Source organism: Gymnodraco acuticeps, unplaced genomic scaffold, assembly GCF_902827175.1.
Source record: "Gymnodraco acuticeps unplaced genomic scaffold, fGymAcu1.1, whole genome shotgun sequence".
Classification (NCBI taxonomy): Eukaryota; Metazoa; Chordata; class Actinopteri; order Perciformes; family Bathydraconidae; genus Gymnodraco; species Gymnodraco acuticeps.
This window is the reverse complement of record NW_022989858.1, coordinates 1-18525: the sequence shown is the minus strand read 5'-3', so window position 1 is coordinate 18525 and position 18525 is coordinate 1. Positions and strand designations below refer to the sequence as shown.

The window sequence follows — 18525 nt, the reverse complement described above, 5'->3', positions numbered from 1 at the left end:
TTGAATTAAAAATTAAAGAGAGAGAGAGAGAGAGAGAGAGAGAGAGAGGAGAGAGAGAGAGAGAGAGAGAGAGAGAGAGAGAGAGAGAGAGAGAAGAGAGAGAGAGAGAGAGAGGAGAGAGAGAGAGAGAGAGAGAGAGAGAGAGAGAGAGAGAGAGAGAGAGAGAGAGAGAGAGAGATTACCTCGGAGCGCGCAGCACGCCCGCGCAGCCCCAGTGTCGTCCATCCTTCCCCGTGGAGAGAGAACCATGACAGCCCGGTCAGTGCAGTCCCTCTCCGGAGCCCTGAAGCTCCTCTTCAACAACCGGTTAACCATGGTAGGATCAGTCTCTGAACAACATAGTCATCTGTTTAAATACAATTTAAAAACATTTGACGTGGTTTTAACACTATTTCTTTTGGTAAAACAGCGATGTGTGAAGCTAAGCTGATTAACAGTTGGTTAGCCTAGCTAAATAGGCTAACCAACTGTTCATGTCGCTGTCCTTCAGCACCACTGGTGATCCCTTCAAAGAAAATGTAATTCTACTTATGCAGCATTCCTCCTTTTCTCACTTAGCGAGATGAGGCTGTAAATGCATACTCTATCTGCTCCCTGCACTCATCAATTATTCAGGCAGTAATACAACAGGTAGCTGACTGGGAGCAATGGGGGAGACAGTATTCAGAGCTTTTAGTTAATTAAAAGTAGCTAAACCACAGTGTAGAAATACTCTGCTACACATAAAAGGCATGCATTCAAAAGCTAAAAGTATTATCAGCAACAAACCAAAAGTAAAAGTACTCATTATGCAATATTTGTTATACTATATCACTGGATTATTGATGCATTAATGTGTTAGTTTCTTATGCTGTAGGCTAAGCTAGCAGGCTAACTCAATTCATTATAATACATATCAGTTTTTTGGGTTTATTTTCTATTAAAGGTCCAATGTCATGGCCATTTCTACTGATCATAATTCCATTGTTGAGGTATACTAGAATAGATTTATATTATATATATATACTCACATTGGTTTCTCATAAAGCATCTCTGTAAAGTATGTGTATTCACTCTCTGTCCTAAACGGCTTGTTGGAGCTCCTGCCCCCCCCCCCCTCCCTGTGAGCCCAGTGGACGTCTGCGAGACAGCGAGACACAGCGAAACCCAGCCCGAAACACACACACACCCGCAGCCTGGCTAGGAGTTTGTGTGTGTGCCCAGGCTGAGTTCCGCGGTGTCTCGCCGACCCCACACCAGTGAGCCAGCTCACAGTGTCCCGCTCCTCGCAGCAGCGAGCCTCGTAAAGTCCCGCCGAGTATGTGTGTGTGAGGAAGTCCGCGGATTGGTCCAAACGTAACGGCACTATACCCAAGAAGTAAACAATGAAAAATGAGAAATCTCCAACGAGGCGTTCTGGGGCAGCATAGACGGGTCTTTTCTGTGTTAGAGTTTTACTCGCTACAGGGTGTACTTTGAGGGTTTGTGACTCTGCAGACCGTTTACATAACGGCATAAAAACCTTCATAACACACAAGGGGACGGGTAATAACCGGAAAAGCATGACATGGGCCCTTTAATAATCAGTATATGCAACGCAACCAAATGTAGTGGAGTAAACATGCAAACTAGCATAAAAATAACACAAAAAAGTATTGAAATAAAATATATGAGAAACATGGAAATATCAAAAATACTTCAGCTTCAAATGTTTTCTCCTGCCATTATATGAGGAAATAAACACACACACACACACACACACACACACACACACACACACACACACACACACACACACACACACACACACACACACAAATGGAGGACAGTGTTATAGATTAGACTTGTTTTTTTTTATACATTTGAACTAATACATATTTTCTGCCTCTAACTAACTTCTGTCTGTATTCACAGGTTTATGGTGTGGCAACAAGTACTCAGAGACACAAGTCCTCTTACACTGTGAGTTGTTAAGCATACAAGAAAACATAAACAAATCTGTCACGCATACCTTGTTTACCTTGTGACCTTCCCAACTGGATAACCCCACATCAAAATACATTTCCCTCTTAACTGTAATGCATTTATTAATCTTGATTGTTTTCCTGTGAGTTGTCGAACACACACAGACCATCATGGACCAGATGTGACTCGGTTGATGGGTTTAGTTTAGTCGAAAGAAAATAGACCCTTTATGAAACTCCTCACAGCAACTTATGTGGATTATATTGAATAACCAGATCATGATTTTTGAAAGACACACTGCTGTTGATGGTGTTCATATTTTTGTTACTCAGCCAGTGTTCGTGGGTCTGGTGGACCCGCTGCCTTTTTGGGCTTCAATTCAACACAATCAAACTATGTGATGTTAAAATACAGATGTTTACTTCATCTCAATTACAAGCAATATAAACAGTATGGTTCATATTTGCCCTTTTGTTAGATCACATTAATGAATTCAAGTGCTCCTTGTTTTTTCGCCCGCTGACCGGCTGGTCCTGTGGCTCGTCTTGTTTTTGTAACTAGCTGATGCTCAATCTCATCCTCTTCTTCAAAGTCACTGTCAGACTCAGACTTTTCAGAAATGTGATCCTCACCTTCTGAAACCTCTTCCTCTACATCATCATCCAATGGTTCTCTGTCTTCCAGAATCATATGCAAGGCCCTCTGAGCAGAGAATCTTTTGGCCATCTTGATCAGATGTGATAAGCACCCAAACTGGCGAAGCTTTATTTATTGTCTCTCGCCCCAAATTTGCAGCTTGGATAGAGTGTGAACAAAATAAAGATTGGTTCCCGCTAAACATGATGCGGGAATGTGAGAGCAGACAGGTTTCGGTGCTTTACTTTATCAACAATGTTGCAACCTTGTGCGGGAATGGCAGGGGCAGAAACACAACAGTCTCTCTCTCTCTCACACACACACACACACACACACACACACACACACACACACACACACACACACACACACACACACACACACACACACACACACACACACACACACACACACACACACACACACACACACACACACAGGACCTACAATTTCCCCGAACATTCTGTATGTAATGTAAATGTGTAGGGGGGGTACAGAGGGTGGTCAGTGGAAATGTGTTCTGATGTATGTTCTTCACAGAAAATGAGCCAAGGCCATTGAGTGTGAGTTTGAAAAAATAATTGATCATATCATTTTTCTTTAGCTAAATAATGAAAACGGGTCCCACAGACCCGAACACCATGCAAGGGTTCAGTTAGTAGAAGATGCCATCTAGTTCCTTAATATTCTAAAGAAAGCAGACATCTCTCCGCCTGCATCTCCAACTCTCGACAACTCACTCCCAAACAATCTACATTGATAAAAGCACCAAATGTAAGAGGGAAAATGCATGTGCTCAGGAGTACCAACACTGTCTCATCAATGTGCTTGTGATGTCACCAGGAAGCTGCTGATCAGCGTGCTTCAGCCCCTCCCCCCCTCCACTTTGTCCCACTAACCTTCCTGTTTTCTCTGCTCCGCCCTCCATCCACCCTCACCAGGCCATAGTGAGTATGGCAGCTTACTTCACACAGACACACATGTTGTGTTAATAGAACATTTTAAAATAGCAAAAAGATTACCATCTTTTAAAATAGTGTAGAGTCTAATCAGTAGTTGTATAGGAGTTGCATCTACTGGGTTGTATTGGGGGGAGTTTGACTTCCTGTTTGTGTGTAACAGCCTCCACCGGCGCGGTATGGAGGCCGGCACACCGTGACTCTGATTCCAGGAGACGGCATCGGACCAGAGCTCAGCAAACACGTGTGTGAACTGTTCCGGTGAGAGAGATTAGGATACACATAAAAACAGGCAAAAAACACAAAGGGAGACAAACAAATCAAGCATATGGAGCTTACCTTTCAATAGAAATTATTATATCGTGTAACAAGATTAATGGAAAAATCATCGTTATTCTTCCATTTTGGATTCTACATGAGATTTATTTGTGCTTTACTTTATGTTCAGGTTCTGCTGTGTGCCCGTGGACTTTGAGGTTGTCAATGTGGACTCAACGAAGGACTCAGAAGATGACATCAATAATGCCATCATGGCTATCAGACGCAATGGAGTGGCTCTGAAAGGTACGTGTTTTGCAGGTCCATGAAACATGTTGAAACAAAAAAAGCAACGAGTGTAACTCCAAACACGATTCTAGACATTCTGCAATATCAAGTTGTGTTATGTCTCTTCTTTAGTTGTCATTCTTCAGGTGTTACTTTGTCTGTTCATCCAGGAAACATTGAGACCAACCACAACCTGCCGCCATCCTACAAGTCCAGAAACAACCTGCTGCGGTAAGTCCTCCATATTTCATCTTTCCCCCCTTTTCCTTTGCTAGTCTAATCAGATTTACAGCTGCAAACTCATCTTTCTCTTTCAAAATAGTTTGCACTAATGCATGTATTGCTTCAATCAAATACATTGACCATCAACACTGATTAAACACCCTCGTAACATTTGGCAAATTTCAATTTAAAGGTCCCCTATTATACTGTTTTTCATCAATATATTACAGGTCTCTGATATATACAAAACATGTCTCTGAAGTGTTTGGCTCCAAACACCAAACAGATCATTGCAGCATTACCCATAATCCCCTCTGTTTCAGCCCTGTTTCAAAAGTGCTGATTCTCTGTCTGTTACTTTAGATGAAAATAAGGAGCCCCTCCCCACGCCCCTCTGAGAGAGATTTGGTTACAAAGAACACAATGGTGCTCTAGGAGGAGATTCAGGTGATAAGGGGGGGGGGGGGGTTACCTTGGTTGGTGATTGGCTAATGGTTACACAAGCCAACAAATCGTTATGACATCATAAAGTGGCCAAAATCTGATCAGCTCATTTTCAGACAGGTTTTTATATAAATGGATCAGGACAAAAAGAGAGAGAAGCTTTTTTCCTGAAACGTTCAGAATCTCTTTACACAGAGGGGACACATGTTGATGTAGAAGAGACATGAAGAAGAGGATTTAGCAAAATAGGTGACCTTTAAAATGACTTAAATCGTTGGCTCTTGTGTCTATTCCTTCTATCTGCCTCTTCATCCATTATCTACCATCTTGTCTCTGCAGCACCACTCTGGATCTGTATGCCAATGTGATGCACTGCCAGTCTCTACCAGGAGTGAGGTCACGCCAGACCAACATCGACATCATCATCATCAGGGAGAACACAGAGGGAGAGTACAGCAGCCTGGAGCACGAGGTGTGTGTGTTCATAATCGCTCTGATGCTGCAACGCACAACATCCCAACTAAATCTGTTCTACAAGCATCTCAAATGTTTCTCTCTTTGCTTTTGCAGAACGTACCGGGAGTTGTTGAGTGTCTGAAGATCATCACCAGGACCAAATCTCTACGCATCGCTGACTACGCCTTTAAAACTGCCCGCGCTCAAGGACGCAGACGAGTGACTGCTGTACACAAAGCTAACATCATGTCAGTTGAGTCTCAAACACCTGTTTTCATTCATCTTTTTCTATAAAAACACATGATACATCTTAATGTGTGTGTGTGTTTGGAGCAGGAAATTAGCTGACGGCCTCTTCCTGGAGTGCTGCAAAGAGGTCGCTAGTGGTTACCCTGAAATCACCTTCGACAGCATGATTGTGGACAACACCACCATGCAGGTAAGCACGCCATTTCTTCACACTGCCACAGTTGAAGATACAATAAGTGTCTTTTTACCGCTTTATGTTGGTTTTTAAAAGTGACATTCATGGTATGTTCTTAAACTGCAAACTTCTTTGCACATGTGTTATTATAATGATGAATCCCACTGTCCTTCTGAATTGAAAGCACATGCAAATAAATCCTAATTAGTATATGTAAATAGGTTAACCACACAAATGCACATAAAAGGCCAAGAGACTGCAGGGCTGTGTGCAAACGCAACAATTGCAAAGTGTTAGAAAAATGTCACTCGACACCGGTTTGAGAATCAATAATCAGGAACTCATTTATTGTTGCAAGAAGGAGCTTAATCACATTCAGGAATATGGTTCAACTCACACACATGAGGTATGCTGCTCAAAGGAACAGGAAATCACATCAAGCTTATATCGTTTCTAAGTTCAGTCCCACACAATCAAATCAAATCAAGTTTTATTTATATAGCACATTTATAAACGATTTTTGGTCGAGCCAAAGTGCTGTACATATAATAAAAATAGCCTACAGTAGAGACACTTTACAGCAAATACAACAGCACAGATTGTTCAGAATATCAGTATGAGAAAAACGCCACCCTCTGTCCTCAGACCCTCACATCGTACAAGGAAACACTTCCAGAGAAAACCCACAGTTTAAGGGGAACATGGGAGAAACCTCAGGGAGAGCAACAGAGGAGGGATCCCTCTCCCAGGACGGACAGACGTGCAATAGATGCTGTGTGTAAATCCAAGAGATAATACATTTTACAGCATATAGACCGAATGTTAGGAAATGCATGTGTCTGTAATAAGAAGATGAATCCACGAGGATGTCAGCTACAATCCTGTGGAAGCCATCAGGGAAGCAGCATGACGAGACCCAAGGCAGGACCGCAGAGACAGGTTCAGCCACGACCCGAAGTCCACGACTTAATCCAGAACTCAGGATAGAGGATCCAAGACACAGGACTACAGCAAGAGGATCAGCCTCGACTCCGGATCCCCGGCGTAGATATAGATACAAAACAAGAAAAAAGATGTGGCTGGGTTAATCGGAACAAGAGAATACACAGACACAGACAGAGAGGGAAAAGGTCATTGGATAAAAGTTATTCTTGATAACCCTCTAGAAAGATCTCATGGACTTCCCCACTCAATCTATCAAGACCCGAGCAGTTCTATTAGATATAGGATAAGAAACAGAGAGAGGGAGCACAACAACCTATCTCTTCGTCAGATGCACTCCCCCGCTTATCTAAGCGACTCTGGACCCCGTTACCCTTTACAAGGCCATAGACCAGCAGAGGGGAAATGGGGGGTGGGTAAGGGTAAGGGTTTTTAAGAATAAACCGCAAGGGTCTAAAGGGAAAAAAAGATTAAATATAAGGTATTATATTAAGTAATCCTATCTACTATTCCTATATTCGAATAATGTATAAACTATTTTAAAAATACTTTATGAAATCCTATGTTATGTTATAAATATTAAAATAAAGAACTAAATGAATAAATAGATAATTAAACAAAAGCCAGAGAGAAAAAGTGAGTTTTAAGTGTTGAATTAAAAACCCCCAGGGTCTGGGCCGACCTCACATGGAGGGGCAGAGTATTCCAGAGCCTATAGGGCCAGCCGCTGCGAAAGCTCGGTGCCCTCGGGTTTTAAGCCTGGTCTTAGGCACTATCAACAACAGCTGATCAGCCGACTTTAAGGCTCTGCCTGGGGTGTAGCGATGGAGGAGTTCGGCTATATAGGCAGGAGCCAGCCCATTTAGGGCTTTAAAAACAAATAAAAGGAGTTTAAAATCTATTCTGAACCGAACTGGAAGCCAGTGCAATGAAGCCAGAATTGGGGTGATATGGTCGCGCTTTTTATGGCCAGTGAGAAGACGTGCAGCTGCATTCTGAACTAGCTGGAGGCGTCTAATTGAGGCCTGGTGTCACGATCTGTCTTTATTGTATTTGTCTTGTCTTTTTCTGTCTTTTGTTTCATGTTTTATTTTGAAAGGTCTTCACCTCCTGTCTTGCCTGTTTCTGTCTGTGTTGTGTTTTGTCTTGTTTAGATTTGTCTGTGGTTCCCTGTCGTTAGTTTCCCTGGTGTGTCTTATTACCCGATTGTGTGCACCAGGGGGGTATACTACGAAGCAGGATGTTCGCTTAGCCGGCTAACTTCAGGGAAAACTCCGGCTTTCCGGTCCTACGAAGCTGGTTCTCTTGCAGGCTCGATCTCCATGGTAACTTATGCTTAGCGGCTAACCTGGTCGGGAGCAGGTTAGGTTGCAGGCTAAGAGCTCAACTCAGTGAAAGCACTGCCTGCTGACCAATCAGAGCTCAATGTGCGGAGTTTAAAGCGATCAAGTCATATTACAGGAGAAAGGAAATACAGAAAAGCTGCCGTCGCAGGAAAGACGGCCGGCAAAAATCACCGACTGTGTGAACGTGAACATTAATAGAATATCACCTCCATCTTCAGAGCAATCTGACTATTATAACATTAGCGTTAAGAAAGCTTACTTAAATATCTGCCACAACATAAGTAACCGGATCAGAGTAACATTAAGTACAGTCCGCGGCATATCACTTCATAATGTATCATATATTTCCTTATCTGAGTCAGCTGAGCCGTATCTGGCCGTGCAACACTCACAGTGTCACAGACTGGATGCAGAAGTATTATTTAAGCAACACATTAAGTTGACGAAACACTCGAGACAAATGTAATTAAAGTCAGATCGTGTCTTGGACGGGCAGTGATATCGTAAGCCTGTATCAAACACTTTTTCTTTTACCAGCTGTATTCACCTTGCAGGTTGTGGCTTTTTTTTTTTTTGGCTATGTGGCTTTTATCCTGGATAAAGTGTTTAAGTCATGGATGTTTAAAGTTTAACTTCTTCATATGTCTAATATTATAGTTGACTTTTCATTCAGGAAGTATGACGCTGCGCTGTCAGTACGCTCCATGTTTGTGATTGGTCGAATGCTCCAGATACCACCCCTTTCATGTGAACGCGCACCTAACTAGATAGGACACGGCTGGCTTGAGCGATCCACTTGATAACCAGCGTCGTAGGACCGCTTAGCGAGAGCGCGTATGTTTTGGATTAGGCCAACCGGCTAACTCAAACATATCCAGGTTAGGTTGAACCAGCTTCGTAGTACAGGCCCCTGGTGTCCCTGTGTTTTCTCCTACCTCCTCACCTGTGTCTTGTTTGTATGATTAGTCTTGTGTGTATTTAAGTTCTGGTTTTTCTGTCTGTCTTTGTCGGTTCGTCTTGTCATATGGCTTGTGCCTCGGTGAGTGTTCTGTTTAGTCTTTATTTAATAGTATAGCCTTGAAATAAAGGAGTTTTTTGTCACTTTAATCTGCATTTGGGTCCTGCTTCCTACACACACTGTAACACCTGGTCCATACCCACGTACAGAGCATTGCAGTAATCCAGTCTCGAGGTAACAAAGGCGTTAATAACCCTTTATAGGTCTTTAAAAGATAAAAACGACTTGGTCTTAGCCAATAGTCGTATTTTGAAAAAGCAGGTCTTGACTACAGTGCTAACCTGCTTATCAAATTTAAAGGCGCTGTTGAAGGTCACTCCAAGGTTCATAACAATCGTACTTCGGTTGTGTGTCGGCAGGTTCCCGTACATACAGGTATTCCCATTTACGATGATGTTGCTCTTTGATCCTCTAAGGGTGGGAGACAGAGTATGTGCTCTTTGCCCCCCCCCCCCCCCTCCCCAAAGGGTGGGAGACAGAGTATGTGCTCTTTGCCCCCCCCCCCTCCCCAAAGGGTGGGAGACAGAGTAGGTGCTGACGGTTTATTTGGAGCTTCGGCCGGAGAATTCACAAAACATGTCACGGGCCACACATGTGGTCTGACCACACGGTTGAGATGCCACAATCAATTCTGAAGACCCCTCCTGTAGCTCCAGGTTTTAACTAGTTCAGAGTGTAATAATCAACATGCTTCAATAAACAGCTGAGGACACTGAATCACATGTGTTGTCGCTTATGGCTCGAGGTCATCTACAGCCCGAGAAGGATGTGTTCCAGGTGTCCCACAACAATAACTATCTCTGACCGACAGTTGCCCGGTCATAAACTGGTAACAACTTGCTAGGGCAGCCCCTCCTTAAGGGAGATAGCATGATGTCAAGGTTGGTCATCTGCGTCAGAGGGCGAAGGAGGACATGCAGGGCAAATTATTCTCTGACAGATCCCAAAAAAGTCCTGGAAAGACCAGGTCAACTTAACTATGTGCATTAAAAATGAAAAAGAGGAATAGTTTTGGCGAAAACTAAAAGGTACCATGGGGTCAGATTATAATTTTCCAAAGGGGGGTTCGTTTAGCATGAAACACTTGAAATAACTAAAGGACAAGTTAACAAAGAAAGTAGAAAGAAAGGGAGGTGAAAGTTAGCAATGATTGAGAGTCAGAGCTAAACATTTCAGATGTGTGTATCTCACACTGCACTGTCACTTTTATTCCTGTACCTTTGCTTTTAAATGTCATTTCATAATATGTTTCTTAATGCTATTAACGTCTTTCATTTTTGTAAAGCACTTTGAATTGCCTCGTGTTGAAATGTGCTATATAAATAAACTTGCGTTGCCTTGGGATCACGGCTTATATACTGCCTGTAAATCCTGCACCAACCTCCATCCGGCTGATGGTGGAGCCTTTCTGACGGCGATCAAAGGAGTGCTGCATGTTGGACATTCTCTTATCATGCCTGATTTGAATAATGCTTCAACTATGGGCTCTATTCCGGTTATAGCTTCAGGTTTAGGTGGATACTGTCTGGAAAGGTCTGAAACTCCTTTTGGTGTTATCTTTACAGGCTCAACTCCCTTTATTTTTGCATACATTGCAGGACCTTGACACCACAGCTCCTCAGACAGCTGTCCTAACAGAGTGTGTGGAAATCATTGTTTGTCATGTGAGGACAAATGCACTGCCTTTTGTCCAATCGTGTGCCAATCAAGCGTTATCTTGTAAGCATTTAAATCAGCTGAACGGTAAACTCCGGGCTCCCAATTACAAAGTAAGGTTGAGAGATCTCAATCAAACACGCTCAAAGAAAGGTTTGAAGAGAACGGAGAACCGGCTAATCACAATCTTTGTCTCTTTGATACTGGTTGGTGAATGTCCTGACACTATGTTGTATTTGTGTGTGTCAGCTGGTCTCCAGGCCCCAGCAGTTCGATGTGATGGTGATGCCCAACCTGTACGGGAACGTGGTGAGCAACGTGTGTGCCGGGCTGGTGGGGGGGCCGGGCCTGGTGCCCGGGGCAAACTACGGGACGGACTACGCCGTGTTTGAGACGGTGAGAGGATTCACATCCTAGTTTGACAGTTTGATCGAATTTGAAGAGCAATAGTTGACACTGCAAATAGAAGCTCCTCAGCTCCGATTGGTTATTTACATACTAACAAGCGTCATAGGCCCTGCCACCAGGAGCAGTACAGGGTTAAGTATCTTGCCCAAGGACACTGCCACATGTTGACTGCAGAGACTGGGGATCGAACCATTGCCCTTCTGATTGGTGGATGACCTCTGTACTGCCTTTAGCTTAGCGTTGGTGACGTGGAGCCATGCGACTGTGATCTAGTTCACATGAACTCATACGTTAGCATAAACATGTGTTTGACAGAGATATGATTTTGTGCAATATTAAGATAAGATAAGATAAAATTCATCCCAATTTGGAAAAACAACATGTTTGTTGCAGCAGCATAAAACAAAACAAGGCATTGCACATAATAACAAATTAAAATAGAAATAGAAATAAACCATCATTAGAGAGTAAGAAAAATATACAGATGACCAAGAAGATGAAAAATGTGTTACAATGATAAAACAATGTTGAAGTCCAGTGGAAAAATGCCCTTGCTTTTGGTCGAGGGATCCCCTGCAAAGCTAACCTCTGTACCCAACATGCACCTCTCTACCCAACATGCACCTCTCTACCCAACATGCACCTCTTTACCCAACATGCTCCTCTGTTCAGGGCACCAGGAACACAGGGAAGAGCATCGCTAACAGAAACACGGCAAACCCCACGGCCATGCTGCTGGCCTCCTGCCTGCTGCTGGACCACCTGAAGCTGCACGCCTACGCCAGCATGCTGCGCAGGGCCATCCTCTGCACCGTCACCGAGACCCGGGTACGATCACAGCAACACAACAAACAACACGCTCCATCCTCTCACTGAGGGCAGTTACCAAACCGAACATTCATACTCATTGTTTTTAAATTGTTGCATGGACTGGCACCACACTACCTGTCTGAGTCGTTGCACCGGCCTGCTCCAGCCAGTGTTTCTCAAACTTTTTCATACCAAGGACCACTTAACCAATAAAAAATCACTCGCGGACCACCTAACTCCACAAATAACCCAAAACACAGTTTTTCTAGAACAGATTACAAATCGCCTGAAAATGGTACAAACAGGTGGCAACATGTGTGACGAAGGTGTTGCCCTGGGCTATATTATGAAATAGAAAGTGAAACTTAAGCTCGCTCCATTGCGTAGATATTCCCGCGAGAGTGCGGAAAACTTACATTTATTTATTTAAAATGTGAAATGTTACCAATATACTCACGGACCACTAGGGGGCGCTCACGGACCACCAGTGGTCCGCGGACCACACTTTGAGAAGCACTGAAAGCGATGCACTAAACTCAGCAGAACCTGTTGGTGGTTCCTCTGTGCACGAAAGAAACCAGAGGTGACAGGGCTTTGCTGTTGCAGCTCCCAGATGTGGAACAGCCTCCCAGTAGGCCTACATATTACATTACATGTCATTTAGCTGACGCTTTTATCCAAAGCGACTTACAATAAGTACATTCGACCAAAAATATACAACCTTGAAGAAAACAGAATCATATAAGTACATCAGGTTTCATAGAGCAAAAACATTTCAAGTGCTACTCAACTGGCTTTAGGTAAGCCAGTCCTTTATTAGTATATAAGTGCTTTGTTAATAGTTCTATCGCTCGAAGTGGAGTCGAAAGAGATGAGTTTTCAGTCTGCGCCGGAAGATGTGTGCTTTCTGCCGTCCTGATGTCAATGGGGAGCTCATTCCACCATTTAGGAGCCAGGACAGCAAACCCACGTGTTTTTGCTGATGGGAACTTGGGTCCCCCTCGCAGTGCGGGTGCAGCGAGCTGTTTGGCTGATGCAGAGTGGAGTGCACGTGCTGGGGTGTACAGTTTAACCATGTCCTGGATGTAGGAAGGGCCAGATCCATTTGCAGCATGGTACGCTAGTACCATTGTCTTGAAGTGGATTCTAGCAGTTACCGGAAGCCAGTGAAGGGAGCGGAGGAGCGGAGTGGTGTGGGAACATTTAGGAAGGTTGAAGACCAGGCGAGCCGCTGCATTCTGGATGAGCTGCAGAGGTCGGATGGCACATGCAGGTAGACCAGCCAGGAGGGAGTTACAGTAGTCTAGGCCTGAGATGACGAGAGCCTGGGCCAGAACCTGCGTCGCTTTCTGGGTCAGGAGGGGACGTATCTTCCTGATGTTGTACAGCGTGTATCTGCAGCAGCGATGTTTGCAGTGAAGGACAGGTTGTTATCTAGGGTCACACCCAGATTCCTTGCAGTCTGAGTCGGGGAAACAACAGAGGTGCCGATGTTGATAGTCAGGTCAAGAGTTGTAAAATCTTTTCCCGGAAGGAAAAGCAGTTCAGTCTTGTCAAGGTTGAGCTTGAGGTGATGATCAGACATCCACTGAGAGATGTCCGCTTGACAAGCAGATCCACTGCTCAGTCTATTGAACTTTTTTAATCTTAGCTAAAAACTCACCTCTTTGCACTGGCCTTTAATACTAGTTGAACATAACATTTTTACATTTGTATGTGTTTTTTTGTTTCTAGTTATTGTGCTTTTTATCATGTTTTTAATTATTGTTTTACTATTTTACCCCCATTGTGTTATTTTTATATTGTATTTATTCCCTGTACAGAACTTTGGTCAACTGAGGTTGTTTTAAATGTGCTATATAAATAAGTAAAGATTGAGATTGAACAATGCATAGAGATTATTCTGCTCACGCTTGTGTTGTCCTGCAGCTGCACACGGCGGACCTGGGGGGCCACGGCTCCACCTCCGAGGTGGTGCGCTCCATCATGAGCGCTGTTCAGAGCACCGGGCCCCGGACCCTCAGCATCTAGAACAAACCCGCAGAGAAGTGAATGTAAGACTCTCCTCAGAAGGTCCTCTATGCAATTTCATAATATTACATTACATGTTAGACGCTTTTATCCAAAGCATACTCAATACTGTGGGCAACCCCCACAGGAGCAATTTGGGGTGAAGTGTCTTGCCCAGGGACACAACGACATGCTGACTGCAGTGGGGTTTGAACCTGTGACCCCTTGATCCGAACACCAGCGCTCTATCCACTGCGCCACACGCCTCCATTATTATTATATTATAGTTGTTTTGATAGTTATACTGAAATGAAACTGTCACAAAGATCTATGCAATAGTTTATCTTTCTGTAGAAATGTTTCCTGTTTACTTGAAACAACCACCATACCATAATACTGCATGAAACACGAAACAACTCCTTTTACAATCTTGCCCATATTTAGTAGTTTGGTTACTTTATTTATTATTAAAAACAGGGTAATCTTCACAACTTCTTTTAACCCAAACTCAGCTTCTGCTGTCCTACTACTGAATGTGCTGGGTTTTAATAAATGGGAAATAAATATTATGCCTGTTTCTTTGTAGTTCATGATTTAGTTTTTAGAATGATCTGTGCTGAATCCAACATGTGAGTGCAGTGCTGGTGCAGACCACAGGGGGGCGCCCTCGTCTCTCGTATCTCCACATTCAGTTTGTTGTCAAAGTCAACTTTATTGTCAATCTCAAAATATGTTTGTACACACAGAAAGATCGAAATACTGTTTCCCACAGTCCCGAGGTATAAAAACACACATTAAAATACAAGAACACTCAATAATAAAATAATAAAAACACAAAATAACCGTTTACTTCAAGTAGGCTAAGCAGGATATATATATATATATAAAAAAGATGATGTACATAGTGCAAATGGGAGTGCAAAAATGTGTGTGTGGGGGGGTGTTAAAGTCCCGGTCCAGTGGGGGTAGGGTGGAGAGGTGAGATAGAGGGGAGAGAGGTGGGAGGGGGGAGAGAGTTCAGTTTGTTATGACTGAGTTCCAGGAGTATTCGGACTATGAGGGTTTTTAGCAGTAATAATAATGGCTTTATTTTTGTTGTACCTTTCATATAAAGTTGCCGCTCAAAGAGCTTTAGGATTGAGAATCAAAATAAACAATAAGCATTAACTCAATTATAATGGACTTAAAGGTGGGGTAGGTAATTCACTTCAGAAACACTTTTTGTTATATTCCATGGAATGTTCTTAACATCCCGATAGCAATGAATACATTAAATGCTTTGACAATAAATACATACAAACATGTCATCAGTGGAAGCCGTGGCGCTGTAAAAAGCACGACCAATCATCTGAGCCGGTCCGGCTAAAATAACTGGATGGCCTACCTGCCTGTCAGCCTTCCATCTGTGCACAAACTTATCTCGTGCCCTCATTGGTCATGTGCGCGTTCGTATGTGTTGGAGGAGGGACTCTGTAAGGAAGTCTGAAAGAAGAGGCAGATTTTTTCCGGTTGTGTATTTTCAAATTCTAGCCACTCGAGCTGGTTTCTTCTTCTTCATTTACCTACCTACCTTTAAGAACAATTCTGATGTGTTTTACTTGAGTATTTCCATGTTATGCTGCTTTAATCTTGTACTCCACTGCATTAGCATTATACTTGTTTACGTTAATATAAAAGTATAATAATTTAAGAGCTGAAAAAGTAAGATTGCGCTTCATTTAAAGCTAAATATAAAAAAGATCAATCTTAAAATAATAAAAAATGCTCTCAGGGAAGGAATGCCTGAGCTTTTTTGCAGTAATCACTTATATTCCACAAACAAAAATGTAACCATTAATTGTACCATTGAATCCTTTTCATTATACTATCTCACAGAAAATAAATCTGTGCTGGAGTTTGTATCAGCTTCAACTAATGCAGTGGTTCTCAAACTTTTTCTGTCAGGCCCCCCCTTTGGAGAAAAAAAAAAGTCGGGCCCCCCCAACGCAAATAGTCAGGCTCAGTGGCGGCGCCAGATATTTATTTTGGGGTGCTGTGGGGTAGCTTGACGTTTCATAGAGGGTGCTCAAACATTTAGGGTTTCCCATTAATGTACCGGGTGCTACAGTGGAATGTTCTACTGCAACAATCCCAACGCAAATACACAGTGTGACTGTTACAATGAAGGCTCGATAATCAGCTCACGGCATATAGGTGTAAGCAGTGGCGGCGCCAGAGATTTTCTCTAGGGGGTGCTGTGGGGTAGCTTGACGTTTCATAGAGGGTGCTCAAACATTAAGGGTTTCCCATTAATGCACCAGCGCTACAGTTGAATTTTCTACTGCAACACTCCCCACACACACACACAGTGCACCCGCGACTGTAACAATGAAGGCTCGATAATCAGCTCACGGCATATAGGTGTAAGCAGGGCTAAAGTGCTATTTTTACAAGTGGGGAGTGGACCTCACGTCCTCTAGGAGGGTCCTCACCTCCTCCCGTGGGGTCCGGGGGCATGTTTCCCCGGGAAGATTTTTTTTAAATATTTAAGTTAAAAGCATCAATCTGGTGCACTTTGAGAGCAACATTAAGAGATATGGATACATCTCTCATCACCCATATGAAACAGAACTGTAAACATATTTTCTTCATAGACATTTTACAAATCACTCCCCTTTTAAAACAAACCGTTTGAGACCCACTGAGATAACTAGACTAAAGTTAACTATCTAAACACTGAGAGTCCTTTACTTCACCTGAGCTGAGGTTACCTGAGACTCTCCGTCTGACAGGAGAGGGTTCTCCCTCCACCTTGTTGTTGAAAAAGCTCCTTATACCCGTTAGCTTGGCTAGCTAACACCAGATGCTAACCACAACGATCTCCGGTAGATACCCACCGGTGCGCGAGCTTCTCTCTCTCGCTCGCTCGCGCACACACACAAAATGGCTCGGGCAACCGCCACACACACAGAGCAGAGCTTGAATGAAACACAGAGACCCAGAAGTAAGCTACTTGTACTCAACGAGGCCTATATGTGCAGAATCCCTCTCGCTTTCAGGTGGTTTTGATTGAGTGTCCACACGTGGACGGTTAAGGACTAAAAACCGATAATTTTTTTCACTTTGCTGTTAGCAAATCATTTGGCGCTCTAGCTAACAGTAACGGCCCGTACACACAGCAGCTTTTGGCGATTTGTCCACCGCTTCCAGCGCGTCTCCGCCCATTGACTTTGAATGGGGATGACGTAACTTTCCCTCGCTTGTCGCCGAACGTGCATTGTGGGGGGGCGAGGCGAAGATTTCCTTCCAGGATTTTCAGGATGTTCAGATTCCGAAAGTTTGAACAATGTTCAACTTTTGAGGCTGAGCTGGAAGCGACAGCCAATCAGATCCGTTTAATTGCAAATCTGACAGTTCAAGCGCTAGCCAATCAAAACGCGTGCAAGCTGGGAGAACCAGACCCGCAGTTCATTTCTATATTCCACAAAAAATGGAGGAGAAGTTAGTTATTGCGGTAGCAAATCACCACCCGTTTCTTTATGACCATCCCTATTTACTTACCGGATACAAACCGGAGGAACCAGGCATGGAGGGAGGTGGCAGAGGCAGGTGGGTGAAACTGGTAGGTTTTTCGCTTGTTTGGGGAGTTTATATCCAGTTTACTTACTTCGTTGCTAGTTTACTTCGTTGCTAGCAAGCATAGACAGTATCATTAGCCAGCATGGAATGTAGCATAAAATAGCACCATAAACATTAAACTCATAAATGTTCAAAATGTTAAAAAAATAAATGTTCATCATAGCCCTTCCTATTTGACAAGTGTAGAAGAACCGGGTTTTTTTGCTTTGTATGTCGGGGGCGGGATATTCATGTGATATTCATGTGATTGGTTGTTGGTCGCGAAATCCCCAAGCTGTCAGACACGCCCAGCTCCAGGATTTTCAAGATTTTGTCAAAGCTGCTGTGTGGACACACCGTTCGTCACTCAAGTGTCACAAAGTAATTTAGCCTATGGGTAGGTCAAAAATCGAATGGGTGCTGGCCATTGGCCTAATCATATCACCTGTGTTGGCTTTATGTTTTTGGTCAAACATTTGTTTGTTTCACATGCATTGATGTAATCAATAATTTTTCTAATTTAATTTAATAAAAATAATAATAATAATTTTCGAAAAAAACAAAACAACACATATTTCTTGGGGGTGCTTAGGGGGTGCTTTGGCAATCCTGGGGGGTGCTTCAGCACCCCCTAGCTCCCCCCTGGCGCCGCCCCTGGGGTGTAAGCAGGGGTCAAGTGCTATTTTTATAGGTGGTGTGTGGACCTTACATAGGGGGGGCCGGGGGCAAGCTCCCCCGGGAAGATTTATAAATATTGAAGTTAAAAGCATCAATCTGAAGCACTTTGAGAGCAACATGAAGAGATCTATGGATACCTCTCTCAACACCCAGATGAAACAGAACTGTAAACAGATTTTATTTTTCTTTATGGATATTTTACAAATGCTTTTAAACTGTATTCTTGTTTTACTGTCATATAGTGTTTCATACCTGTTTTTCATTTATTCTCTTATTTTTTTACAACTATAATGATCATATAAACGTGTGCCTCGGAAATAATTGTTTTCATTAACGGTGACCAAAACGTTTGAGACCCACTGAGATAACACTGATAGAGTCCTTTAGCTCACTGAGTCTCTCAGTCTGACAGGAGAGGACTCTCCTCCC

The 18525-nt window shown here is 43.2% G+C and overlaps 1 protein-coding gene across 2 annotated transcripts; it reads left to right on the top strand.

The window, feature by feature from the left end:
- The first annotated feature begins 185 nt into the window (after window positions 1–185).
- On the top strand, window positions 186–14390 carry LOC117562413 (isocitrate dehydrogenase [NAD] subunit gamma, mitochondrial-like). Of its 2 annotated transcripts, XM_034240248.1 has the most exons (13): window positions 186–316; window positions 1894–1941; window positions 3522–3527; window positions 3703–3800; window positions 3988–4103; window positions 4256–4316; window positions 5091–5223; window positions 5322–5455; window positions 5544–5646; window positions 10843–10989; window positions 11674–11829; window positions 13741–13865; window positions 13970–14390. In XM_034240248.1, the coding sequence occupies exons 1-12, from the start codon at window positions 248–250 to the stop codon at window positions 13840–13842; spliced, it is 1173 nt and encodes a 390-aa protein (XP_034096139.1). In that variant the 5' UTR covers window positions 186–247; the 3' UTR covers window positions 13843–13865; window positions 13970–14390. The 2 variants fall into 2 exon arrangements, with proteins under 2 accessions (XP_034096139.1, XP_034096136.1); XM_034240245.1 differs by having other exon boundaries at window positions 13741–14390.
- Window positions 14391–18525: the final 4135 nt, after the last annotated feature.